This window comes from Chrysochloris asiatica, unplaced genomic scaffold (genome assembly GCF_000296735.1).
Source record: "Chrysochloris asiatica unplaced genomic scaffold, ChrAsi1.0 scaffold00015, whole genome shotgun sequence".
NCBI lineage: Eukaryota > Metazoa > Chordata > Mammalia > Afrosoricida > Chrysochloridae > Chrysochloris > Chrysochloris asiatica.
The window spans coordinates 12,410,223-12,428,674 of NW_006408533.1; the positions used below are offsets into that span (position 1 = coordinate 12,410,223).

The window sequence follows — 18,452 nt, forward strand, 5'->3', positions numbered from 1 at the left end:
GCTGCAGGCACTGAGCTCTTGGCAGCTGTCTGAGCGAGAGGCGTTGCAATGGGCTCTGTGCTGAGCAGCGATAATGGCAAATCCGCGCCCAGCTCCGCCATCCCGCGGGGCCTGGAGCGCAAGGGGAACCCCGAGCTACCAGTCACGTCTTTCGACTGCTCTGTGTGCCTCGAGGTGCTACACCAGCCTGTGCGGACCCGCTGTGGCCACGTGTAAGTGCCGGGGTAGCTGGATGTGCGCGCCTACTCGCTGGGGAGGGAGATCTAGGGGACTGCCGTGGATATGGGGGCGTTAATAGAAGCTAGCGCAATGAGAAAACTAGTTTCCTTTTGCCAGAGGCAAATGCTGCCGGAAGAAACCTGGATCCATCTGGTACGGGGCATGGGTAAATGCCCAGTAGGGAGGCGACACAGGATTTCGAGAGAAAAAGCCTGAAATTAGTGGGCCCGGCAGCTTCCTAAAGCTACCTTCTCCCGAAGGCGAGGTGCGAAGCCCCAAAACTGGGGTAACAGATTGTGGTCCCAGTCAGAGCCTGCACTAGTCAGCTAAAATGGGTGGTTTTTGCCGAACGAGAGCCCGCTTGGGCACGGAAAGGAAATGCGCACCCAACTCCTAGCACTGAGGACCCAGAAAGCACAGTTATCTAACTGAAGTGCGCTGAAAGCTTTGTGCTTTCCTCTCAGGAAACCCAGGTCGGTTTTTGTTTTGCTGGCTTACTGCACGTGGTACAGACGCTTACGGAGGCTCATCTCTTGCGCAAACAAGGACCTGCGCAAACTGCCTTTCTACCCCCACCCCGCCTCTCTTTCTCAACAGTCTTCCAGACCCTCTAATACCGACTAGTACATTTAGTACTGGAACGCCTAAGTGATTTGCCTGCCATGGTAGAGTTTGGGGCTTGAACATTATCACCAAACCAGTGAATTAAGCTGTTTAAGACCCAACCACAAGTGAAAGACCGCAGACTACCTACTTTACCATACTTTACCAAATCAATAGCATAGATTTAAAATAATTTAGAAAAAAAAAAAATTCCGTAACATTAAACAAATTCACTGTAAGCACAAAGTTGAGATCATTTCTAAGAAGGGTTTATAAACAAAGTCCCTATATAAAATGGACACATACTTAATGTGTGTTTGGATCTGTGGATTTGTGTTCTCCGTTTACTTAGAAGATATTCCCTCCATGGGTTTAGGTGTGACAGTGTGTGGAGTATGTGTGAGCGGTGGTGGTGGTGGCAGGGGCGGGGTACAGATAGAGTAGAAACCTACTTGAGGTCTTTGGATGGTGGTATCAAAAGCAACAGCGCAATACTACCATGGCTAAACAGGAAAAAGAGGAGGGCCTTGTCATAAATGCAAGTGCAAGGGCCTCCATAGTTCTTGACACAACCTATACCCAAGAAAAACGCAGTTTTCAACCCTAAATATTCCATCTGTCAACCAGGGAGAAAGATTTGCAGCCCACCCAATGTTTAAATCAAGAGTGCCCTGGGCATTATTTTCTGTCTCTGTTTTCCAGGCCTGTTATTTTAGGTTTGTATTTTAAACTCAATGCTAATCTCCCTCATTTGTGATTACTCATGTGGTTTCCCAGCTGTCCAATTGTAGCTTTTTGACATAATATCCAAGGGTCAGTACAGAAGTCAAGATGTTGTGTAACACTATGCAGTATATTGATTAGTCAGACACTGATAACCTAAGGGTAACCACATTTACGGTCCATCAGTGTTAGCATTAAGATTTGAAAAGTGTGCCAAGAACGTACGGTGGGCCTCAAGTCTTGAAGATTTCTTTTTAGAACTGCGATGGACAGCTTTATTATTGTAATTATCTGACTGTAGATTGTTTCCCCTGGTTTGGATTTTGAATTTATTGTTTGCAATTCTTTTGCTTCTGCTAAAGGGTAGCAAAAATTTGCAAAATGTTAAATCCTTTGTTTAATCCTTTTCTTTGTTAGAGTGAATAGGAAACCAGCAACTGAAAAATAGTCATAACGTAGGGCTGGACAAATTGCCTTCCCTTACTACTATACTGTTCTTTGTTTTGACAAATCTATGTCCATTGTTCTGACTGTGGGCAGAATTTCCATATTCCTCCCTTTGGCAAACTTACTTGGGCCCCTTCCACTTTGTAAATGTTAACCAGAGTTCCTTCTGCACTGGAGATGGTGAGCGATGTTAACATCATTTGTACTTCATAAATGAATTATTTTGTTCCATTGATCTTAAATTGAAAAAATGAATAAACAAAAATAAGTCCTTTGTTCTATTATTCTACATTGAGGCGAAATTTCCAAACTTTAACTAGGTTGTTTATGCTAATTCTATTCAAGTAGGCATCATATGACAACAATAAACTTGAATTAATATGTATGTTGTTGTTGTTTGGGTTCCAGCTCAAAGTAAGCCTGAATAGGGTTTCCAAGAAGCAGCTGATGGCTTTGAACCACCGACATTGCACTGATTAGCAGTCAAGTGCTTATCCTACAGCACTAAACCAGGGATCCTTATAAATTGTATTGTGAGAAAAGAAAGAATGAGCTTTAAAGGAGAACTGGGTTTGACATTCAATTCTGCCACTGATCAGCTGTGTAGCCACCAAATTGCCTAATCTCTTTGAATCTCAATTTCTTCATTTGCCAAATGGGGTGAGTAATGGAATTTTTAAAAATATTTAAAATGTAAAAGGAGCCCATAATGAAGACTCAAAACATACTAATTGATGCCTATTTCCTTCAAAGAGATTCCACAAGCAAAAAACCCATGAATGGGTAGTAATTACTATCCTTATTTTTCTCTGTAAGAAAAGTGGGCCACGAAGGGTATATATGTGACATTTCCAAGATTATGTAGCTAGTCTCAGATAGACTTACTGAGGTTAGTAGCCATAGAGTTGGCTCCCACCTCTTGGCGATCCCATGTACCATCCATGGGATTGGATCTTTGTGAATCCTAGAGTTTTCTTTAGGCTAATTTTTAATTAACTTGCCAGGCTTTTCTTTCTAGTGTTAGTCTAAACCCCTGTTAATACTTAATGTTAAGTGAAATTTAACTAGTTAAGCTTAAGTTTCCAATGCCCTGAACTAACCATATTATTTCATAGTTGTTCAGCATCATAGAAACACACAAGCCTTTACTGAAAAGTAGGTGGTGTGTGCACTCGAATTACATTGGCCAGATTGACCACATGGGAATTGAACCTGATTTCCTGCATGGAAGGAGAGAGTTTGACCACTGAAATGCCACTCTGCCCCCCATCTTTTAGCTTGTTGTGTGCCATCGAGTTGGTTCTGACATTTAGGGAACCCTGTATATAGAGTTTCAGAGGTCGTAAATCTTCACAGGAGCAGAAAGCCTTATCTTTCTTCTGCTGAGTGGTTGACAGGTTTAAACTGTTGACCTTGTGTTTGGCAGTCCAGTGCCTAGTCTACAGTGCCACCAGTGTTCTTTATCTTTTAGTTTAAGTGCTATCGAGTTGGATCGACTCATAGCTACTCTGTATAGCGTTTCCAAGGAGTGGGTAGTGGGTTTGAACTGCCAACCTTGTGGTTAGCAGTCCAATGCTTATCCTAGAGTCACAGTGTCAGAAAATGAGTTGGGGGAAGGCGTCTTAGGAACTCTGCCTTATGTTATCAATGAGTTTGGAAAAGAGGGAGTAGATAAATTTAAGCTGTATGGATGGAACAGAAAGGGAATCTGAGACACATTTAAAAAAAATATTCAAAGAACTTTATTGTTAAAATGGGTGTGGTAGATGCAGAAGAGAAAGACGTCAGAAGATTCTCAAACACTAAACTCTGCTGACAGAGATAAAGAGGGGCAGAGAGATTGGCTCAGGAGAAAGTTAATGAGCTCATGACTGAGCTTCTTGAATGTACAGTCACTGATTGGGAGATACCAAAATAGAGCTGTCTCAAAGATACAGCGAGAGTGGGTTTAGGGAATAGATCAGAACTGGAGATATGGGAGTTGCCCCCAGGGGTCAAAACATTTAGGAGGATCCCTGGTGGCACATTGTTGAAATGTTGGTCTGCTAACTTTAGCACATATACACAATGGAATACTACGAAACATTGACGAATAGTGGTTAACTTGTGAAACACCTCACAACGTGGTTGAACCTAGAGGACAATATATGCTAAGTAAAATTGCTATTGTTGGTAAGTGCTGTTGAGTCCGTTCTGACTCACAGCAACACTGTTTAGGGTTTCCGAGAAACAGCTGATGAGTTTGAATTGCCAACTTTATGATTCACAGTCCAGTGCTTATCCTACAGCACCACACTGGTGGTGGTGGTTATATGCCGTGGAGTCTGTCCGACTCATAGTGACCCTGTATAGGGTTTCCAAGGCTGTAAATCTTTACGGGAGCAGAAAGTCTCATCTTTCTGCCGCAGAACACCTGGTAGTTTTGAACTGCTGACCTTGAAGTTCCCAGCCCGATTCGTAACCACTACGCTACCTGAGCTCCTTACAGCACCACACTAAGTCTCCAAATATTGTTATTGTTAAGTGCTATCGAGTCTGTTCTGACCCATAGTGACCCTGTCTAAGGTTTCTGAAGAACAGCTGGTGAGCTTGAACCCCTGACCTTTCGGTTCAAACTGACTTTGCAGTTTAGTGCATTAACCTACAACATAGTCAGTCACAAAAGGAAAAACCTTGTTTGAGACCAATGTTGTAAAAAATTTTTAAAAGTTTTTCTTGAAAAAAGAAGCAATCTATGATGATTATGGAGAGGAGGGAAAAATGAAAATTATTCATGGCTAGAGGGTAGACACATATTAACATGGGTGACAGGGCAGGCAGTATACAAGAGGGAAATTAGCAGACGAAGAATGAGGGTGGCAGTCACACCTTAGAAACCCTATACAGGGTCTCTATGGGTCTGAACTGATTTCGTCGGCACTTAACAGCAACAACACTATACCTGGTAAAGGAGCTCTCTGGTAGTTAAAGTGGTGGACTGCTATAACCAAAAAAGTCAACTGTTCAAACCCACCAATTTACCTGTAGAAGAAAGATGTGGCAATCTGATTTCATAAAAATGTACAGCCTTGGAAACCCTCTGGGGGCAATTCTAAATCTGTTCTTCCTATAGAAGCATTATGAGTTGGAATGGACTCAACAGCAACTTTTGGATGACCAATAAAGCCTGCACCAAATTGGTAGTTTTCTCTAAGGAGAATCTGAGGATTATCAGATGATTTTTAAACTAATCCAGAATGTACTTCATTCTTACAGGAGATATGTAATCCCAAAGACTTCTTTTTTAAATTTAAGATTAAAGTTACTTATCTACTAAGTGAGTTTTTAAGTGTTATTAAAATTTGATTGTTAAAAACAATAATTAGGTCATTATCAGGCTTTTTTAGAAAACCTTTCAGAATTCTGCAGACATCTTGTTGTCAGTCAATGATACACATACATATGTGTTGCTCAAGCAGATAGTAGAACTCCACACAATTTTCTTTAAATTTCATTGTTTGTTTCACTTCAACATTGTCATTTATGATTTACTTTGGGTTGTTTAGTTAGTGTACTCATTTATTGATCCAGCATACATTTCCAACACAGACTCCTTGTTTTCTTCAATACTAAGAGTGTTATTGTTGCTAATTTCATATATACTATGGATGTTATCAACAGAGAGAAGGTTGCAGTTGTCAAGGACTTCATTCTTCTTGGATCAACTGTCAAGACTCACGGAAGCAGTAGTCAGGATATCAAATGATGTGTTGCATTAGGCAAATGTGCTGCACAAGACCTTTTTAAAGTGTTGAAGAGTAAAGATGTCAGCTTGAGGACTAAAGTGCACCTGACCCAAGCCATAGTGTTTTCAATAACCTCATAGACATGCGAAAGCTGGACAGTGAATAAGGAAGACCCTAGAGGAATTGATGCTTTTGAGTTATGGTGTTGTAGGAGAATATTGAAAGTGCCATGGGCTGCCAAAAGAACCAATAGATCCATTTTGGAAGAAGTGCAGCCAGGGTACTCCTTGGAAGCCAAGATTGCCAAACTTTGTCTCTCATACTTCAGACATATTGTCAGGAGGGACCAGTTGCTAGAGAAGGATATCGTGTTTCGTAAGGTGGAGGGTCAGAGAAAAAGAGGAAGATCCCCAGTGAAATGAATTGGCCAAGTGGCAGCATTGATGGACTCAAGCATAGCAACAGTAGTGAGGTTGGCCTAGGATCGGACAGTGTTTCTTTCTGCTGTGCATAAGGTCGCTATGGGTCGGTATCAACTCGATGGCACCTAACAACAACAACAATGGATGTCTAGGAGAACAAAAAAATCTCCTGGAAGAAATAAAACCACAAATGCTTCTTGGAAGTGAGAATGAAGAGACTTTGTTTCAGGTACTTTTAATTTTAACATGCTGTCAGGAGGGATTGTTGTTAGATGTTGTCAGTTTAGTTCAAACTCATAGCCACCCTGTGAACAAAAGAACTAAATAACTTGACCACCCTCATAACTGTTATGTTGGAGCCTAATGTTTCTGCCACTATGTCAATCTATCCTGTTGGGAGTCTTCCTCTTTTTCACACTACCTTCATCTTTCCTCCACTGATCTTCTTATTGCATATTGCCTGCCCTGTCACCCATGTTAAAATGTGCCTACCCTCTAACCCATGAGTAATTTTCCTTTCCCCTACCTATAACCTAGGAGCTCTGGTAGTGTAATGATTACAAATTGGGCTGCTAATCTCAAGGTCAGCAGTTTGAAACTACCAGCAGTTTCATGGGAGAAAGTTGAGGCTTTCTGCTCCTGTAAAGATTTACAGGCCCGGAAACCCCGTACAGGGTCGCTTTGGGTTAGAATCAGCTCGACAGCACTTAACAACAACAACCTATTACCATCATTGTTGTTATTGTTGTTAAATGCCGTTGAGTTGTTTCCAACTCATAGCAACCCTGTATAAGGTTCCCAAGGAGTAGCTGGTGGGTTTAAACTGTCAACCCTGTAGATTGTTTCTTTTATCAAAAAAAATATTTTTTTTAACTTTTTACAACATTGATCTCATGGAATGTTTATCCTTTTGTGATTAACTGATTTCACTCAGCATAATGTCCTCCAGGTTCAACCATGTTGTGAGGTGTTTGACAGACTTATTGTTCTTCAACATTTTGTAGTATTTCATTGTGTGTTATACCAAAGGTAGTTTGATCATTCTTCTGTTGATGGGATTTAAGCTGTCTCCATCTTTTTGATAAGTCTCTTGTAGACAGCATATTGAAGGATCCTATTTTCTTACCCATTCTACTCTTCATGTCTCTTGATTGGTACATTTAATCCTTTACAGTCAGTGGAATTATCAGTAGGTACAAATTGATTGTTACCATTTTTCTGCGTGTTTTTTGTAGTGCTTCTGGATTCTTTGTTCCACATAATTTTCTATACTGAGTTAATTTTGTTTTGTTTGTGTGTTTTCCTGTCATTTTCATGTCTGTTGTGTTAATGTTCACTAAATTTTTCTGATTTTACTCATTTTTATTTTGATATGCAGGTATGCCGTTTTTTGTAATATTTTCCTCGCTTGAAACAATCTTTTTTATCTTGAAATCTGCTTGACTTCCTTGCCATTTGGAAGTTCTGTATCTACACTATTTCCTGTTTTTGCTTTGTAGTTGACTTCATTATAAATTGATATCTCTGGTTCCGTATTTTCAGTCTTGTAGGTTTGTTTTACTTAAAATACTTTTATATTTGGATTGAATTCTGGGTGGTGTTGTCATGTATAGTAACCTCAGGCTAATGTCTGCTGTTGTTGGTTCTCAGTCCAAAGAACACCCTTTAGCATTTTTTGTAAAGTTGGGCTGGTCATTACAAATTCCTTTAATTTCTGTTTATAAGGGAATGTTTTCCCCATCATATTTGAGGTACAGCTTTGCTGGGTATATGATTCTTGAATGGCAACTTTTTTTTCTTTTTCCCCCAGTTTTGTGTATATCATTCCATTGCCTTTTTGCCTACATGGTTTCTACTGAGAAATCAGAGCTAAGTCTAATTGGTCCTCCTTTGTAGGTGACTTAGCATTTTTCTCAAACTGCTGTCAGTATTCTTTCCTTGTCTTTGATTTTGGAAAGTTTTGTTATGATATTTCTTGTTGATTTTCTTTTGGAATCTATCCTGTTGGGAGTTCATTCAGCTTCTTGTATGCTTATCTTCTGATTTTCATGATGTTAGGGAAGTTTCTTCCAACAACTCTTGGACAATTTTCTCTGTACTTGTCTCTTCCTATTCTGGAATTCCAATCACTTATAAGTTGTTGATTTTCATAGTGTCCCACATAACTCTTAGGCTTTCTTCAGAGTTTTTCATTCTTTTTTCTGATCGTTCTTCTAGCATACTAGTATTGAGAGGTTTATTTTCAAGGTCACTAATTCGACTTACATTGCTTTGCATCTACTGCTTTGACCTTTCAATGTATTGTCCATTTTTGAAATCTTAGAATAAATCCTCTGGATTTCTAATGGCACGTTTTGTATTGTTTCAAATTTTGCACTTAATTTTTCTGCTTGTTCTTATAGTGTTTTCCTAAATTCTTCTAAAGTTTTTATTGTGTTCCCCTTGCTTTCCTCCATCTTTGTGTTGATTCTTTGAAGGTACATAATTAACATTCTTTTAAATTCTTTTTCAGTTAATTCCATTACCTTTTCTTCCTCAGAAACGTTTTATGGCCCTGCATTTTGGTCATTTGTTTGAGTCATTCTCTTGTTTCTTTGTGTGACCTAAAATTTTCTGTTGTCTCTGGGGCTTTGTGGAGTTGTCCAATTTGTGAAAACAAACAGTGCAGTTGTTGAACTGGGAGGGAGAAATCTCTGGGGGGGTTCCTGCAATTCAAGGAGCTCACAAGGTGTTTGTGGGAAGGATGTGACAGCACAGTTCCTGGCTCTAGATGGAGTTCCTATTGACTTTGGTGTTATCTGTGTTTAGGGCACTCAGTCTGGAATTGTTCATGAGGGCCTTGATGAAGCTGGTTTCAGTGTCTGTTAGGACCACAGGGAATCTGGGGGCAACATGACTGTTTAAATGCTGGTATTGCGGCTCTTCAGGATTTGTAGGTCTAGAGCTGAGCCCACCTGAATCCAGGCACCAAAGCGGCATACTACCTCACGCTATTGTGGCTCCCAACCAAGTTGATCTTAACTCCTGTAGAGCAGGGTCGGTACTGGGGGTGGATGAGAGTAGGAGCTAGCCACACTTCTACTCACCAGGGAAGTATGGAGAAAAAGAATCAATTGCACCTTTGATGTCTCCCAAGTGAATCTGCTCTCCCAGGTCTCCCGCCATTACCAAAGATCCTCACAAGATGGTCAATCCATCTTGTGACTCCCTCTCTTGCTGTCCCTGATTGGCCTCTCCTCCCAGCAAGTACTCCATCCACTTCTCTAGTCTTTCCTCTGAATTCAAGGTCCCAGAATTTTCATCTGTGTCTGTTTTATTTTGTTTCTCATACCTTCGCTGTAGAACAGGGTTGGGGAACATTTTTTCGGCCAAAATATATAACATCATTCACAGGCCATATGAAATTATCAACTTGAAAATTAGACCACTATGAGGTCAAAGGCACTTTGGTAGCATAGTGGTTACGAGTTGGGCTGCTAATCACACGCTCAGCCGTTCAAAACTACCAGCCATTCCACAGGGGAAAAGATAGGCTTTCTGCTTCCATAAAGATTTGCAGCCTCTGAAACCCTATACCAGGTCACTATGAGTCGGAACTGACTCCATGGCACACTACCACCATCATACTAGGTCCAATATTTAATTAACTCAGCCCAAATGTTATGGCAAAGTCCTGGTGTAGGATAAGCACTTGACTGCAAGGTTGATTTGAACCATAAGGCCAGCCGCTTCTTGGAAACCTCTTACAGGGTCGCTACGGGCTGGAACCAACTCAACGGCACTCAACAACATGAGTTGGAACTAAGTCCTGGTGTGATGCTGTGGGATAAGGCACTAGACCGCATGGTTGGCTTGAGCCTTAAGGTCAGCAGTTCAAACTCACCAGCCACTCCTTGGAATTTTTTAATTCCATTTTTTAATGAACTTTTTGAAGCCTCCTTATATTCCCAGAGACAGTTGTTCTGTTTTTGTTTGTTTGTTTTCCCCCTATATCACTTTTGCCTGCTCTACATTGTTGTTGTTGTTAAGTGCCTTTGAATCTACTCCGACCCATAGCGACCCTGTGTAGGGTTTCCGAGGAGCAGCTGGTGAGCTTGAACCTCCGACCTTGCAGTTCACACGGCTTTGAAGTCTGGTGCATTAATCCACAGCACCATACCAGGACTTCTGAAATGGAATTAAACAGGATGTACTCTGTTGTGTTTGGCTTCTTTCACTCAGTGTATCTTTGAGATTCATCCATGTTGTTGCATATTTTGGCTAGGATGAGGGTTTTCAAAGCAAAGCTTCGAAGTCCCTAAAAGGGACCCACTATGGTTATATATAAGGAGCTCTGGTAGCATAGTGGTTACGAATTGGGCTGTGAACTGCAGGGTCAGCAGTTCGAAACTACCAGCTGCTCCTCAGGAGACAGATGAGGCTTTCTGCTCCCGTAAAGATTTATAGCCTCGGAAACCCTGTTCGGGGTCGCTATGGGTCGGAACCGACTCGGCACTTAACAACAACAATGGTTATATATGAATCAGTGTCTTTAACCAACTAGGAAGCCCATGTGCAGAACTTTTATTAAGGATAAGCACTGGACTGCTAACCTCAAGGTTTATGGTTCAAACTTACTAGCCACTCTTTGGCAACTCTATACAAGGTCACTTGAAGGCACTTAAAAGCAACAGTAAGTAGATGTGATTGATTGAATCACAACCCTCCACTCCCCAGAGATAAACTGATATCATCTGTTGGGGTTTGTTTTTAGTCTCCACCAAAAAGGTATGCCATTATTATAAGTCCTTATGTGTGGTCTGGAGATCTCGTCAAAGACTGTTCAATCACTAGAGAAACCAATTGCTCAGAATTGAAGGGCAAAATCCAAATTCTCTGAATGAAATTGAATTCATTACCCTACAAATTGTAATACTTTTAAAAGCTGTGGTTTTCATATACCCATAATCAATAAGGCTAGTCTGTTACTAAACACATTGGCCTTGATGTGTTTTCAACTAATTGTTCTATCAGATTTGCAACTAATAGTCTCACAGAATGCATCTATATAATTATTAATTGAGATTTCAAGCCACAGGCACCACCATTATACAGTGGTAAAGGGGATTTATAGTGAGGGAAATGATGACAAAATAATGCCTTCAAAATGCCGTCTTTCATTAATATCTACTAGGCATCTCTGTTGTGGTAGTTATCAAGACGTGTCGAGTATTTTCAAAATCATGGCAGAAATGTACTCATCATAAGACCAGCTGATGATTTCAGATATATACCTGATCCTAAAATAGTGTTTCTTCTTCTTGTCACTGGACAGAAGTGAGGTGACTTGAAAAAGAGTACGTACAACCTTTTAAGTTTTTACTGAAACTGGTTTTGGATCAAAGGACAACTGTCTATTGGCTGTGTAACCTTGGCATCTATTGTTGTTGTTAAGTGCTGTCGAGTTGGTTCTAACCCATAGCGACCCTGTATAGGGTTTCTGAGGAGTGGCTGGTGAGCTTGAACCGCCAACCCTGTGGTTCAAACTGACTTTGCTGTCCAGTGCATTAACCCACAACACCACACCAGGACTCCTTGGCATCAGTAAGGGAAGGGAAATCAGAGCAGCATTTTAAGATTACTGTGAAGGCTAAGTAAACTAATGTATTTAGTTAGTTTACATGGTGTGGCAACCAACTGTCCAATCTCCTTGTCTAATGTCCCAGGGGAGAGGGAATCAGCATCAACCAAAGGCTGATTTACATGAGGCGGAGGTCAAATATGCCTCTATCCTTCAACCTTTTAACCCGTTCTGACACTAGCTGTACCTTCTACAACATCCTTTATTACCCTGCTGGGATCAGTAATTCGTTGCAATGACCACACAGAATTTATAGACCATACTCACAATTGTGGGTTTATTAGGGAAGTAAAAGGAGCTCTGGTAGCGTAGTGGTTACAAATTGGGCTGCGAACTGCAAGATTAGCAGTTCGAAACTACCAGCTGCTCCGTGGGAGAAAGATGAGGCTTTCTGCTCCCGTAAAGATTTACAGCCTCGGAAACCTTGTACAGGGTCGCTATGAGTCAGAACCGACTCCACGGCACATGACAACAACAACAACAACAGGTACCATAAGTCAGAGTCAAGAAAGACAGTTTTAGTTCTTTGATCTGAACAGCCTTGTCTAGCCATGCCCTTAGGCAGGCTTCTCTTTCCCTCTCAGCCCCTGGGGCTGGGCTGGCCTCAACTCTGCCCTACTCAGCAATTGTTACAAAGCTCTTAAGCTCCACTAATAAGTTCCCAGAAGTCTCCCCATTCCACTAATAAGCCTCAGCTTGAAGATACTCAGATCTCTAGGTCTGTTGGTTAGCAAATTTAACTTTGTCAAGTGTGCTAGGTTGTCTAAGCCTAGCTCTACCAAGTTCCTAGGGGCACCCAACTCTGCCAGCAAACCTCCCGCCAGAAGGCTCTCCGCTTTCTAGCTCTTACTATCTCCTGCCAGTGTCTTGGATCTGTTGCTGCTACTGCTTTTTGCTGTCTCCAGAGTTCCAGCTCTCAGTCCCTTAGGACGTTCCTAGCATAGGTATCCAGGGCCCAATGGACATGCTCTGCTCCCATCTCATCTTGGTGGTAGTCAGGTCCCCCCTCTCCTTTGGAACTGATTATCTTGTAAGCCTACCAGGACAGCAAAAACGATCCAACCCACTCATAAGGGTTTTACATACCTTATTTGCACGGTTCTGCCCATAAAAGGGTGCCATACACCTATTTGTATTATTAGCAAGTCATCTAATCCCTTTTGTGGACCACATGCACCTTAAATCTATATGGGACCAGAAAGCCTCATATTTCTCCCGTGGAGTTAATAAATTACTTTATTAAGGCCAAGTAAATTACAGGTATGTGGAAGTATCCAATGTATTTTTTGTTTTGTAGAAACCAGTCTATCGAGTTTGAAATTATACCAAATTATAGGTTACCAAACAGCAAAAACAGTTAGTATATTTAGTTTGCAAATTAAAGAAATTGACTAGTTAGTTAAACCAAAAAAGGCCTACATAAGAAATAAATAGGATAGCTCACAGAATCAACATGAAAGGGTAGGAACTTGAGCAAATCTGGGATTTTAAGTAAAGAGAAGGAGAGTCCAATCAGGTTGCTACTAAAGCAGTATGTCTATCTAGAAGTCAACTTCCAGAGTGAGGCTCTGCCTACATCAGATGTTCATGCTTGGCTGAGCCTACATCAGATGTTCATGTTTTCAGCCAGGGGATGGTGGGCACCTTGATTGAGTTCCCACCAAGGAGTGTATCTCATGTAAAAGTGTATACTGCAGAGCAAAATCAAAATGCAATTTCAAGAATAAGGGGGGCATATATGCTGGTGTGGCGCAGTGGGTAAATGCGCCAGATTGCAAAGCCATTTGAACTGCCAGGTCGGCGGTTCAAGGTCACCAGCTGCTCCTCAGAAACCCTATACAGGGTTGCTATGGGTCGTAATCGACTCAATGGCACATAACAACAACAACAACAACAACATGCTGGCAAGTCATAAACATGGAGTAGATGCCTCAAGCACTGTGCAAGCAAAAGCATCCTCTAGGTGCTTATAATTTTATAGCAGATGCAGAAGAGGGTACTTTTAAGAACTGATAATGGCTAATGTAATTGAGAGGTAAGGAGAAAAAGAGCTAGAATGATTTGGAAAATAGCTTTGCTTGCCCATTAAACTTTTACATCATAGCACATTTAAGTACCTCTCCAATTGCTATCAATAATAAAATGACAAATAAGTTGTGGTGTATTCACACAACAGACTTTATAATATAAAAACAAGAATGGACAGTCGCTACATACAACAATATGGATGAATCTCATGATCAGTATTGAGCTAAAGGAAGCAGACAAAATAAGAGAATTTTTTTTATATTATTTCATTCATACAAAAACAGGCAAAACTAGTGTATAATGTTAGAAGTTAAAAGTCTAACCTTGAAAAAGTCATAATTGTTACTGCAAGAGAACAGAAGGAAAGATTCCAGGGACTGGTCTTATATACTTTTTAATATAAGTGTTGCTACCTTATTTGTTAGTTGTTCAACTGTGAAAATTAATTGAATGGTCTCATATACTCATGACATGAACTTTTCATTGTGCATGTTGTTAGGTGCTATTGAGTCAGTTCCAACTCATAGTGACCCCATATGACAGTAGAACTGCCCCAAGGGTTTTCTTGCCTTTTTCTGGGGGTGGTTGGAGTAAGGAGTTAGGGCTGGGCCTATGGCTAAGTAAGTCTAGATTAGGCCTAGGGTTTTGTATAGTGTTAGGGTTATGGCTAGGATTAGGGTTAGTGTTCCCCACAATTTGTCTCTCAGTTTGTTGTACTATGGTGGCCTGTGTGTTGTGTGATGGTGGAAGTTACGCCACCAGCATTTTAAAGAACATCAAATTCATCCATGGTGAACAGATTTCAGTGGAGCTTCCAGAAGAAGACATTTCATTATAATTTTTACCTTGTCTTCTTCTGCTGCCCTTTGAAATTTTTTGTTCAGCTCTTTTACTTCATCATTTCTTTCTGTTGCTTTAGCTTCTCTACATTCAAAAGCAAGTTTCAGAGTCTCTTCCGATATCCACGTTGGTCTTTTCTTTCTTTTCTTCCTGTCATTTAATGACCTTTTACTCTCTTCCTATTTTAGTGACCTTTTGTTATTCTTAATGCCATCCCATAACTCCTCTGGACTCCAGTCATTCAAATGCATCAAATCTGTTCTTGAGATGGTCTCTAAATTCAGACAGGCTGTATTCTAGGTCAGGTTTTGACTTTCATGTACTTGTTTTAATGAAGTTTCTTCAGCTTCAGTCTGAACTTGTATATGAGCAATTAATGGTCTGCTCCATAATCAGCCTGTCAGCCTTTGTCCTTGTTTTGGCTGATGATGGCTGATGATATGGTTTCTTCCCACAGTTGTATTCTATTTGATTCCTGTGTATTCCACACGTATAGTTGCCATTTTTGTGTTAAAAAAAGGTATTTGCAACGAATAAGTCATTGGCATTGCAAAATTCTATCATGAGAGCTCCAGCGTCATTTCTATTACCAAGACCATAATTTCCAACTAGATGGCACCTAACAAATCCTTCCTCTTTGTTCCCAACTTTTATATTCCTGTCACCAGTAATTACCCATGTATCTTAATTGTTTGATCAATTTCAGAGTGAAGAAGTTGGTAGAATTCTTCAATTTTATCATCATTGGCTCTAGTGGTTGGTGCTAAATTTGAATAATAGAGGCGTTAAGTGGTCTTTCTTGAGGCATATGGATAGTTTCCTATAAAAAATAGTATTGCAATTCAAGCTGGATATTAAAATGCTCTCTGACAATAATGTGATTTTATTCCTTTTCAATGTGTCATTCCAGGCATGGTAAACCATATGATTGTCTGATTCAAAATGCCCAGTACCTGTCCATTTCAATTCAGTAATGCCTAGAATTTCGATCTTTATGTGTTCCATTTCATATTTAATGACTTCCAACTTTCCTAGATTCATGCTTCTGCATTCCACATTCCAATTATTAATGAATGTTTGCAATCATTTCTTCTCATTTTGAGTTGTGCCCCATGAGCAAATACAAGACCCGAAGCTTTATTCCATTATGGTCAGCTCTACTTGGAGTCCTGGTGTGGCACTGTTGGATAGGCACTGGATGGCTAACTGTAAGGTTGTCTGTTTAAACCCACTAGCCGCTCCTTAGGAATCCTATTGAGGGTCTCTATGAGTCAAAACTGACTCGACGGCACTTAAAAACAACAACTGCTTTGAGGAGGCAGCTCTTCCCCAGGTGTATGTTGAATGCCTTCCAACCTGACGATCTCATCTTCTGGCACTGTATCAGTCAGTGTTTCACTGCTATATATAAGGTTTTCAGTGGCTAACCATCCAGAAATGATATGCCTTTCCTTCTTTCTAGTCTATCAACATGGAAGCTTCACTAAAACCTGTTCACCATGGCTTACTTTGCTGGTATTTAAAATACTGGTGGCTTACATTCTAGCATTACAGCAACATGTAAGCCACCACAGTAAAACAAACTGACAGAGGAGTGGTGGCAGTATGCATTCAGTTTTCAGAAACTCCTGTATATAGGTGAAGATTTTATGTAACTTGTGTTAAGATTTTATTATGATCATCTTTAAATAAACTAGAGAATAACTTGGAGGATTATCCTAACAGTGGTAATTTTGGTTAATTTTCTATATCTTGGGATGGCTTCAACATTATAAAAATTTTAAGTGTGTCTAGTATTTTTACCTCTGAAGCTTACTACTATTTTCTTATCTAATACACAAAATCCCTCAAGCAAAGACCTATTTGTCAAAAAAAATAAAATAAAGTCTTGAGGTAAAATAGAATTAAGGAATGCTGTTTCCTTACTTGGTCTCTGTTCTTAATTTTGTTTAAATGCATGCAGTGCATGTGGTGAAAATGTGTGATCTCCAAACATCTTGGTGACAAGGTAAGATCATCTCTTGGTAGTGGAACTTTACTTTGGTAGTGTGGCTCATAGTGTGCTAGATGTCATTAAAATACAATTTATAAAAACAAAGCACACGTAGCAGTGTCTCCTTTATACCTTTTCAGGAAAGTGATACATTCTTGGTTTGTTTCCCGTAGATTCTGCCGTTCCTGTATTGCTACCAGTCTAAAGAACAATAAATGGACCTGTCCTTATTGCCGGGCCTATCTTTCTTCAGAAGGTGTTCCAGCAACTGATGTAGCCAAAAGAATGAAGTCAGAATACCAGAAATGCACTGAGTGTAACACCCTGGTATGTTACCCTGAGAAACTGTTATGAAGTAATCATTTCATATGTGCTTTTGAACCTGATAGCATAGTGGTTACAAATCAGGCTGCTAACCTGAAGGTAGGCAGTTTGAAACTGCTAGCTGTTCCATGGGAGAAAGACGAGGCCTTCTACCCCCGTAAAGATTTGCAGCCTCGGAAACCCTATGCAGGGTCACTATGAGTCGGAACTGACTCCACTGTACTTAACAACAACTCCACTTATGTGGGAGTCCTGGTGTGGCGCTGTGGGTTAATGCACGGGACTGCAAAGATGGTTTGAACTACAAGGTCAGCAGTTCAAGCTCAATAGCCACTCTTCAGAAACCCTATACAGGGTGGATATGGGTCGGAACTGACTTGACGGCACTTAACGAACAAACCCACTTCTGTAACCTGACTCTTACTATCACCTAATTTTTTACATTGTTTCCTTGACCTCCCGCTCCACTTCCTCTCTTACCATTACCCAGGCAACTCCCTATTGTGCCCTCCATCTCTGCTACTCTATCAAGCCCAGTGGCATATTTCCATCTGTCATTCTGGACTTGCTGTATGCATCCCTTTTGGTTCCCTCCTCCTTTATGCAGTTTTCCTCCTTTGATGCAGTATTAACCTGGTCAGATCATGTGAGGCTGGACGCCTTGTAAAAGCTAGTTTGATCTTTGGCCTAGCATACCATCAAGCTTAAAAGTTGGGCTGCTAACCTCAAAGTCAACAGTTTGAAACTACCAGCCGTTCTGTGGGAAAAAGATGAGGCTTTTTTGTTCCCATAAAGATTTACAGCTTCCAAATTCCTATACAGGGTGGCTATGAGTCGTAACCGACTCCACGGCACACTACCACCACCACATGCCATAGAAGGACTCCTAGTGTGACACTGTGGGATCAATACTGGGCTTGTACTGCAAGGTCAGCACTTCAAACTCACTATCTGCTCCTCAGAAACCCTCTACAGGGTCGCTATGAGTCAGGACCAACTCGACGGCATTAACTACAACAGAAATGCCATAGAAAGATTGCAAGCTTTAGAGGAAAGTGATCTGGTTTATATTTTAAGATACACTGTGTTGTGAATAGTTTGGAGAGGGTAAAGGTGCACTTGGTGAAACCTGTTAGATGATTATTATGATAGGTCAGCTAAGAAATATGGATTAGGGTGATAGCATTAGATGTAGAGGTAGCTTCAAGATCTGTGTAGGAGGTAGAATTGTTGAGATTTGGAATTTGACTGGATGTGGGTGTGAGAACAAAGGGTCACATGCCTCCTAGGTTTCTGACAGCGGTATGCAAGGATACTAGTATGGGGAGCAGATTTGCAGAATAATCCCACAATTTAAATTCAGGATATGTTCAGTTTGAGCTGACAAGGGGAGTTGCTAAGAGAGTAACTAGTTACACCAATCTAGAAACCAAAAGGATGGTGAAGATACTGGTACCAAGGATCTGTGTTTCTTTAGAAAACCTTTCTTGGTCTTATTTAATCTAAAT

At 40.7% G+C, this 18,452-nt stretch overlaps 1 protein-coding gene across 1 annotated transcript in view; it reads left to right on the forward strand.

The window, feature by feature from the left end:
- Positions 1–48: 48 nt before the first annotated feature.
- RNF125 (ring finger protein 125, E3 ubiquitin protein ligase) overlaps positions 49–18,452 on the forward strand; it is a 33,873-nt gene continuing 15,469 nt past the window's right edge. Inside the window, exons 1-2 of the mRNA XM_006835046.1 lie at positions 49–212; positions 16,794–16,947. Of these exons, the coding sequence (XP_006835109.1) occupies positions 49–212; positions 16,794–16,947 (318 nt within the window). The remainder of the gene's footprint in view (positions 213–16,793; positions 16,948–18,452) is intronic.